General features: G+C 35.6%; 2 protein-coding genes across 3 annotated transcripts; one reads left to right on the forward strand and one right to left on the reverse strand.

The window, feature by feature from the left end:
- Positions 1–1,783: 1,783 nt before the first annotated feature.
- Positions 1,784–5,660, forward strand: LOC129321992 (zinc finger CCCH domain-containing protein 62-like). Of its 2 annotated transcripts, none has more exons than XM_054968019.1 (8): positions 1,784–2,274; positions 2,461–2,575; positions 3,457–3,518; positions 3,603–3,654; positions 3,749–3,854; positions 4,538–4,636; positions 4,713–4,830; positions 4,914–5,660. In XM_054968019.1, exons 1-8 carry the CDS (start codon positions 2,067–2,069, stop codon positions 5,183–5,185), a joined length of 1,032 nt encoding a protein of 343 aa, XP_054823994.1. In that variant the 5' UTR covers positions 1,784–2,066; the 3' UTR covers positions 5,186–5,660. The 2 variants fall into 2 exon arrangements, with proteins under 2 accessions (XP_054823994.1, XP_054823995.1); XM_054968020.1 differs by having other exon boundaries at positions 2,491–2,575.
- An 828-nt stretch (positions 5,661–6,488) lies between these two features.
- On the reverse strand, positions 6,489–9,120 carry LOC129321993 (uncharacterized). Its single transcript, XM_054968021.1, has 5 exons — positions 8,616–9,120; positions 8,267–8,526; positions 8,037–8,130; positions 7,822–7,933; positions 6,489–7,593 (listed from the first exon to the last, which is right to left on the reverse strand). Exons 1-5 carry the CDS (start codon positions 8,749–8,751, stop codon positions 7,422–7,424), a joined length of 774 nt encoding a protein of 257 aa, XP_054823996.1. The 5' UTR covers positions 8,752–9,120; the 3' UTR covers positions 6,489–7,421.
- Between the last annotated feature and the right edge of the window lie 274 nt (positions 9,121–9,394).

Raw genomic sequence — 9,394 nt, forward strand, 5'->3', positions numbered from 1 at the left:
CCTTTTATCAAATTAAATTGCTTCTAGATCCTTTAAAGATACTCCCTCCATTTAAAAATATAAGACATGTTTTGAGGAATTGAATATTAAAAAATGTAAGGCATTTTTAATTTTTTGAGGTGTAATCATTATTTTTTTTCTAAAAGTACCTCTATTGATAATGACTTTATATTTATTGCAGGGTGTTTAATAGAGGTAAATATAAAAATATAACGTTAGTTAGAAAGTAGATAATTACTTTATTGGGGGGTAAGATTCAGTTAAAAATACTTTATATTTTTGAACGGAAAGAGTATTCTCCCTTTTAATTAATTTTTATCTTGTTAAATAAACTATTAAAAATCAAGATAACCTCCAAATTGGTATTTTAAAAAAAATTTGCAAGTTAAATATTTTAAACTTAGATTGTTCAAAGTATATGTGGATAATTAATTTATAAAAATCTTAAAAAATTTTAATATTAAATTAGACTATTTAGATTAAATTTGTATCTTCTAAATTAATGATAAAATAAATTTATTAAAATTTTTATTTTAATAAATATAAAATAAGAAAAATGACAATAAAATCCTATCAAAATTATAAACAAAAATTAGGTACCCTAAAATTTCATAATTCATCTAAGTTCCTTATGTACCTTTTTGACATTATTATTTTAAGTTAAATTACTAAATTTCTCATTGTTTAAAATTTAAAAATAACGAGTTCACATAAAAAATTGTGATTTTTTGTTCAATTTTTACGATTCACAAAATAAAAATTATAATTATTTAAACAAAAGTTATAAATAATTAACTTTAGAACTTGGACTCAATGATAAAAGAAATTTCATGTGAAAAGTTACGATTTCTTATTTAATTTTTGTGATTTACAAAATAAAAGTTATAATTACTAAAACAATAGTTGTAATTGATTGTTTTTAAAATTTAAACTTCAATGATAAAAAAAATTTTACATGAGAAGTTATAATTTTTTATTTAATTTTTATGATTTATAAAATAAAAGTTGTGATTATTTAAATAAAAGTTATGATTGAAAAAATGAAACTAGACCTATTATTTTTATTTTAAATAAGGGGATAATTTAATCATTTAATCTAAAATCATTAATATCAAGATGATATCTAAAAACTTCGAAAAAACTATGATATTTTGAAGGATTTGATTGTTATTTATATATTTTAGTAAAAAAAATTTTGTCATTTTTCCTATCAATTGAAATTTGAACGATTTAGATGTTATTATTATCATCAACATCATGCTTACAAGTACATGAGTACAGATTGGGCTCTCTCCTCCGAGTATTCCCTCCAGTACCCCTCCTTTGCACCACAGGGGAAGATCAGGATAATGCAGGTTTAATTATTTTTATTAAAAAAATTTATAATAATTATATAATTTTTAGTAATTTTTTTATCATGCATAGTACAAATTTAATTTGAACATTTTAATTTAATATTAAAGTTAAATTATTCATATTAAATATGAATTGATTAATTAGAATTATTAAATTTTTAAATAATTTTTATTTTAATAAATATAAAATAAAAAGGCGTTAAATCTGTTATATAGTACAAAGGAGGGATAGTGGAGAAAAGGCCAGAGAAGCCTACCCCATAAGATCAATCTACATAGTAAAGATTTAATTTAGATATTCTAATTCATATTAAATATGAATTGATTAAGCAGAATTATTAATTTTTTTAATAATTTATAAATATTTTTATTTTAATAAATATATAATAAAAGTAAAAACACGTTAAATCTGTTATGTAGTGCAAAGCAGGGATGGCGGAGAAAAGGCCAGAGAAGCCTACCCCATGAGCTGCACCCCATTCTCGCTCCGCCCTTCTGATTCTGATCTCCCCGAGGCTCTCATCCTCGGTGGTTGCCATTGCCAAAACCCAATTAATTAAATGGCCTAACGGTGCGTTTAGGTGCCGCTGATCACCCAAACTGGTTCCCTGGAAGTCGGCCCAGATCGCGCGGGGGGAAGTAGCGCGCGCTTTCAATACCACAGAGGCAAAGGTTCCCTTTTCGTTGGTCTGATTCTGATCACGTTCAAATATGGGCGAGACGAGAGGGAAGCGCGCCATCACTGTTCTATCTTCTTCATCTTCTGAAGAAATTGATGATCATGACATGGAAGATACAACCAGCGACGACGACTACGCTGATGATGACGATGAGCGACAATCTGTGGATGACGATGATGAAAAGTCTGACGACAGTGATGATAAATCCTTTTCCGACAAAGTTTTTGCCTTTCTTCAAGGTTCTTCTGAGGGTTCTGTATATCTCAGTCCTGCCTGCTGCCTAATCAATTTTTAGTTACACGAATTCTTCTAATTCTTTACTTCTTGGGCTTAAAATGAGTAACAAATTGTGAAGAATATTCCACTTCCTTTTCTTTTATTAATCATTATTGATCATTTTGTTTACATCTTTTCATTTGCGGAAGGAAATGATTTAAAATCTCTGAAATTGAAAGATTGCAAAGCATATCTGCGGAAAAATGGCCTCAGACTGGCAGGGAATAGAGATGTTTGTATTGAGAGAATGAGGGAACATTGGAGGTAATATTTTTCTAGCAACCTAGAGACGTATGATGATTTGATCTTCGTATTTAGCTAACAATTTCTTAGCCAACTCTTGTGACACGCAAAATGCATGTATCTGTGCTGATAGTTTGCGATGCCTTTTCCCTATATTCGATGTCTAAGCTTTGGTCATGATCATGGATTTTTTTAGTTTCAAGGTGGTCTGGTAAAATTTGGCCACATAAAATTCATGCATATGTGTTATCCCTTCTAGTTTGGGGAAATTGAGGACTGTGGACTAGATGACGCTTATGAGGCACACTTGAGCTGCCAGAATTTATATGTTCTATATTTGGTTCTGGTGACTTTATTTTGGCTAAGAAGCATAGACTTTGCCACATATGACAATTCAATGTGTCAGGCAGTTTTTCAGGTGTCACGTTGTGTCTGACACGTGTGTTTTGAAGTGTGTTGGACATGCACGTTGTTCTTTTTGTCAATTTCTTGTGTATGTGAAGGTTATTTGGATTTACATTAATCCATTTTTTTCGTTCATACTCTTTACATTATATGTGTGTGTGGGTGTGTGTGTGTTATAATTATTGCTCCTTGCTTCACTCAGGCAAGTATCTTTTCTGCACCTCTGGTCTCAGGTGTTTTATGGGTCTAGCACCTCGAATGTGACTTTCTCCTTTGACCACCTCATGTTAGTGATTGGAAATTTCTTTTTTTATTCCCCCTATCAAAAAACGAAAAAATGGAGTAAGTAAGATATTGATTCTTTCCAAAGAAGACAAGACTGCTTAGTTTTATAAACTTTCATATAACTTGCTGTCTGAAGAAAAGCAACTCCTAAACTTAAAAAGATATTTACCTTCCAATGTTAGCATTATTTAGTGTCTATTTTGATATTTCAGGATTAAAGATGGACATGGATATACACTTTATCCGAGATCATCCTTTATCATTGATTGTACTGGTAAATAGTTTTGTGATTATATTTTCATCTACTTTTATGTTTAAGTTCTTTATATGATCAGTATAGCCTGCTTGCTTTTCTTAGGTGATGTATGTAAGGGAGATGTTGTCCTGTTCAGACAGAACGTTTGTGAAAAGTACTCCTCTCTTAGCTCTTCATCAATATTGATATAGAGATTTTCTTTTAGACCCTTGTTCTTATTTCTTAACTCAGTGGTATAATTTTGATAGGTTTGATAAAGCAACCCAGCGAGGAAGACATCTAGGAAAAAGAACTGTTGCTGGGAGGGTAGTTAAAGAAAGTTATGGTGCAACAAAGCAGCAACATACCTTCACAGTAAGGCTTAGACTTTATAAATTCACTATAAACGTGAGGCTATATTTGCATTTTTAGTACTTTGTCTTTAGGTAATAGTTGGTTTTTAATTTGTTGTTGAGGTTATTCGCTGCAAGCAGTGCAATTGCTCCTTGGCTTCTGAAACATAACTCTTAGTCTCTTAAATTTCCTAAGACCCCAACAAATCAAATAAACAAAAAAAAAAATTAGGTTAACGCATTACACTGTTAATTTATCCTGTCTTTTTATCTTTTTCTTGTCCGTAAAGGTGTTTGATACACTTCTTACATTTAGACGCTTTGGTGCAAGATACCAAGATATATTTGAGATTTCCATGTTTGTTGACAATCACAAGTTCTCATAAAAATGATACACAAGTATTAGTATTTTATAAAAAGAACAATTCTGGAACTTTGGATTTGAAAACCCCACAGTGTTTCAATAGAATGGGATATTTTTCAAATTTGCTAGTGCTTCCTAGTATCTTATATGGCATTAAGCATATTAGATCTTAGTGTATCTCAAAAATTGCATGTAATTTTGAAATAAATGTGCTAAGACATCTTTTGGATGAAGATTCTAAAAAACTTTTTGCGAAAAGCTCTCTGCACTTGATTTTAGGTTCCTTAAGATTTAACTTTTTCTCCCCTATTGTGAGTCCTTATTCCATTCAATTCCTGCAGGTTGAAGTCATATGGAGTAGTGGGGTTAAGAAGTTGCCTCCACTTTTCCCTTTGCTTGTTAAGGGCCGTAATCTTTATAAATTGAAAACTTACAGACAGGTATCTGTCACTGCATTTTACGTGTTTTTGTTTTGACTACTCTGTTTAGTGCTTGTATTATTCTTCCTCCATTTAGAGATGGATTAATGAAGCTGAAAGAGTCAAAGTGCTTTCTGAGAAGCACCTACGTGGTGCTGAGGCAAGGCTTGTTAAAGCAATGAGACAAAAGAAGGTTAAATGTAGTGCACATGGATGTAAGTGGAGCGGCATGTGTCACTATGTTTTAGTCTTTCATATCATCGGTGACTTGTGTTGCTTATATTTGATATATAATTAGGTGTCAACGGCCATTTTGAAATCCAGCATACCAAACCATCAAAGGTGAGAAGATCATGTACCAATCACATGCGAAAGGCAAGACACCTTGATCTTGATGGACATCGAAGTACAATCTCTGACTCCCAGCCTCATGAGACCATTTCACCAAGACAAGCAACTTGGAAGCAAAATGCATCTTCAAGAACATTATCTACGAGAGGATGGTATAAATCTGCTGACCGTTATCAGCTTCCAGCTGATTCCTCATTTGTCAGAAGAAAGGAAACATGAATTCCCACCTTCCGGGTCTTATGTTAATGAAAATGTCTCGTCTAGATCAAATCTGGCAACTGGCACTAATAGTCTTGCCTATACAATCCCCAGGTACACCTCTAAAAGAAGGCATTTGAATGCAGAACATGTTGACAGGCCACGCATCCATTTCCTTCAAGAACTAAGATGTGTGGATGGAGGAATTGTAGTCTAAGGTGATCTATATTTTTAATTCAATATTTTTAAGAAGTATTATTGTTGATAAATCATATATAGTGCAACTCATTTTGAACCCCTCAGCTGGTTCTATGCAAATGCACAGGTCTCACTCTAGCTAGATTGTAAAATATAGCTTCCATGATCTCATGGTTAGATTTATGCTAGGTAATATGGGCCTTCGTTTCTTTTCTAGTGTCAGCCTTGTAGACCTATCAACTGCTTCCACATTTACAAGTTACTCCCTCCCAATTATAATATAAGACATTTTTTAGAAGTCTTATTTGGTTCAAAATATAGAATATTTGATAACTTCTATAATTTTTGCACCTATATCTCCTTTTCATTTGTTACTTTTTTTGAAAAAAGATACAATTAGAAAGGTCCAATTTTTTTTAAAAAAAATTAAGGTTTCACCTAATACTTTTTGAGAATCATGAATTATTTACTAATGTTTTATATTTTGGTCTGCAGGGAATAGATATTTGATAAATCAGTTACCTTAAATTTTTGATAAATATACTTCTATTTAGAATTTATGCTATTTATTTCATGAATAGGTAAATATATGAAGGATACATTGAATTGTGATTCAGTACATACTTGAAGGATACATAGGGTGCTTTGTTTCTTTACTTTTTTTCCTATGTTCTGAAGCATAACAATTTAATTTAATTGGATTAAATCATTGACAATAAATTCATTCACAATAAACAATTCAAGTATTTATTAGTATAAAAGGCAAAGAGTTAATATTTTTTAGGAAGCGTACGTTAAAATAAAATAACATACTCTTTTGAATAGATGTTCGAGAAGACTTTTAAAAAAAAAAAAATAGATCAATTTTTTTTTTTATTTTTTTGGGTTCCTAAACTACCTAAATGCATACAAAAAAATCCAAGTTTGTATGCACCGAGGTCAAAATCAAAATACTGGAGATAACCCAGATCTCAAAAGAAAGAAAGAAAGAAAGAAAGAAAGACGGGGGGAGAGAGAGAGAGAGAGAACTGGATCCCCCTCTAGACGTAGGCTTCAACCTACACGCCGATTCTGGGGCCAGCGAGCTACAAAAGCAAAAATATGCTTTGACCTTTACAGCAAGCAATTATAAAAACAGTTAAACTAATAAAATAGGTTCAGCATTACAGAGCATAGTCACAAGTCAAGAAGCGAATCAATGAGGCAGTGAGAGTGTCTGGAGACTAGACACGTTGCAACAATAACTTTTGAGACGAGACGCCCTGGGTCTGATACGATGGCAATTACAAAGCTCAATTATGAATGGAAGCGTCGCCCGGCTTCACCCAATCATGTAATACCCACTCACATTCATTGCGGTGGACCCCGCAGTCACGTTATCCAAAGTAGTTGAGTTGTCAGTGAAGCCCCTCCGCCCTACAATGTTTAACGGCTCTTCCGACAAATATCGCAACTGACACGTCACCCACACCCTATTCTCTTTTTCTGAGTGCTACCACTCACTCCCCAATTTTTGTCCCCTCCTCGAAACATTTCTGTTCCCATTTCCATGCCAACGAGCAGTTCTTCATCACCATGCGCTCAAAAGAAAGTGTTCCAGATTGAAGCAAGTACTCCCAAGTTTGTGTGTCCCACATTGGAACACGAAGTCCTTCTTTCATCCATGAAACCCTGTCCCCATCCCACCCCTTCCCCCCACTTCTAGCTTTTCCGAGGTTGGACCCATCACACTATCATATCCCACTTCCGATTCTCCCTGTACAAGTCGTCCCATTGCCGACAAAATTGTCACTGGTCATGTTTTAGAGTAAAATGCCAAGTCTCAATGGTTACGTTTCAGAAACGACGGCAACTTTACAACAAGCCCTTCGTGAACATATATGCATACGTTTTACATTGAAAAAAAAAAGACACAAAATAAAACCTTCTCTCTCGACCTCTTTTCACTTCTATGTATAACTGAGATCAAGGAAAAGAGCATAGAATTAACTGAGAGAAACTCGATCGAGAATGATTGATCAGAAAAGGAATGGGACGGGAAGGAAAAGAACTAGTATAGCTAGAAGAATCTTGAAGTGGAGGAACGGAGGTCGATCTCCTGGGTCCAAGCATTACGATCCTGAACGTGCAATTGCCAGTAGGTCTGAGCAAGAGCGTCGGGGTCCATCGTGCCGTCCCCTACTCCACTGGGTTGTTCCCCAATGGACGCTCTCTGAAATGCCGCTGTTCCCCTGCATAACATGTCCAAACCCCAAGATTTAATCACCAATTTGCATCTCTGAGCTTTCTTTTTCTGGGAAGAGAGAATCAAAAAAAATTTCATATAATTTCATCGTTCATGGTGAACAAAAACAAAGTATCAAGCATGAAAGAATGGGCATATATTACACGAGGAACTGAATAAGTAAAAGATGAGACTGAGAGGGGAAAGGGATAACGATAAACCAACGAGATCGAACCTCGGCGGGCCAACTACACCGTCGATGATAACATGCGCTACGTGCACTCCCTGGGGCTGAAATTCCCTGGCCAGACACTGCGATAGTGCCCTCAAAGCGAATTTCCCACAGCCTGTCTCATCTCCCATGTCCCATCCCAACAAATTAATTTGCTAAATAATAATAAAATATATGATACCAAACGAATCAAATGAGAAAGGGGACTATATATTTACAAAGTTCCGAGAAACCCGCAATGCCGTTTAGAGAAGCCGAACAGCCAGTGAAGAGAATTGTGCCCCTTCCCCGCTCCACCATGCCCGGCAGCACCTTCGTTGATTCCATCAAGCCAGAATTATGTTATATACAATTAATTGTGGATTAATGATCTGGAAACCGATTTTCCATCGTAAAATGGTTGAATTATAATATTTGCCGAACGAGAAATTGGTGAGATGATGCATACCTGTTGGGCGCAGTGGAAGGCGCCGACGGAAGAGACGGCGAGAGATTTTTCAAAAGACTCGACGCGAACGTCATGGAAGGAAGTGCGGTTCCAGGAAAGAGGCTGGTAAGCATTATAGACAAGGACCTCCACAAATCCTAGAGACAGCACTCCTTCAAATGCCTCTCTCACGCTTCTCGAATCGGAGCAGTCAATTCGTATTGCGAATACCTGTGCCTTTTCGTCCCTCGCTATCTCGTCCGCGAATCTCGACAGCCTCCCTGTTCATTCATGATATAATCAACTACCGCTCATCACAGTTTCCAAAGATTAATCGAACAGAAAGGGAGAAGAAATTAGCAAAAAGTGCCTAGGTCGCGAGCAAGGATGGCAACGGTGTAGCCTTCGTGAGCAAACTTGCGGGCGATTGATCGGCCGAGCTTGGGGCCCACGCCGACGATAGCGGCAATGCCTCGGGAGGAGGGAGAGCTCGCCATGCTTCGCATATTCTAGCGCTGCAATTGCAAGTTAACGAGAAGCGAGAGAGGATATTGACAACTCACAAGGGAATGGAAGGAATGTTGAGGAAGAAGGAGAAAAGGTGGAGGAGGGCGAATGTTGCGCTGGATGGTTTGCACTATATAGGCTGAAGCTATGAGGCGAGGAAGTGAATAGTAATGAGCGCACAGGCAATAGGCAATGGGCAATCGGTGAAGCTGTGGAATAAAAGAGAATGGTAAGATATTTGCTCGGGCTGTCTGAATCACTGCCTCCCTTACCAGAGGCATTCTTTCTACTCAACTCACATTATTATTATCATCATTCCCACTACCTGACAAGTCACTAATCACGCTCTTATGCGTCCCCTTCACACCCCACTCGACTACTCTCCCTCCTTCCTCTTTAATTAACCTTGCCCGCCCCAAAAATTCTCTCTATTTTTCCTTTCATATTTCTGGCATATCTGACACTTATTCCTCCTCAATAATCATTTGTTCGCCAAAATGTAATTATGATTCTAATAGCATGTATTAAGCCCTAATTAGAGATCGTCTAACGGAGATTATAATGTATAATTGCACGCCCTTCTAATAATTGAGAAAAGAAAGGGTGAACTGGATATATTCAAGACGATACTTCGAAACTTTC

Source organism: Prosopis cineraria, unplaced genomic scaffold (genome assembly GCF_029017545.1).
Source record: "Prosopis cineraria cultivar Desert tree isolate PC_DT_omini unplaced genomic scaffold, ASM2901754v1 PC10, whole genome shotgun sequence".
In the NCBI taxonomy this organism is placed as follows: Eukaryota; Viridiplantae; Streptophyta; class Magnoliopsida; order Fabales; family Fabaceae; genus Prosopis; species Prosopis cineraria.

Bases quoted from the DNA above. Each gene is read 5' to 3' on its own strand.
- LOC129321992 (XM_054968019.1), top strand. From the start codon at position 2,067: ATGGGCGAGACGAGAGGGAAGCGCGCCATCACTGTTCTATCTTCTTCA. The intron at 3,855-4,537 runs GTAAGGCTTAGA...CAATTCCTGCAG, and splicing joins AGCAGCAACATACCTTCACA to GTTGAAGTCATATGGAGTAG. The intron at 4,831-4,913 runs GTAAGTGGAGCG...ATATATAATTAG, and splicing joins TAAATGTAGTGCACATGGAT to GTGTCAACGGCCATTTTGAA.
- LOC129321993 (XM_054968021.1), bottom strand. From the start codon at position 8,751: ATGCGAAGCATGGCGAGCTCTCCCTCCTCCCGAGGCATTGCCGCTATC. The intron at 8,131-8,266 runs GTATGCATCATC...GAATCAACGAAG, and splicing joins CCTTCCACTGCGCCCAACAG to GTGCTGCCGGGCATGGTGGA. The intron at 7,934-8,036 runs GTAAATATATAG...GAGATGAGACAG, and splicing joins TGCGGGTTTCTCGGAACTTT to GCTGTGGGAAATTCGCTTTG.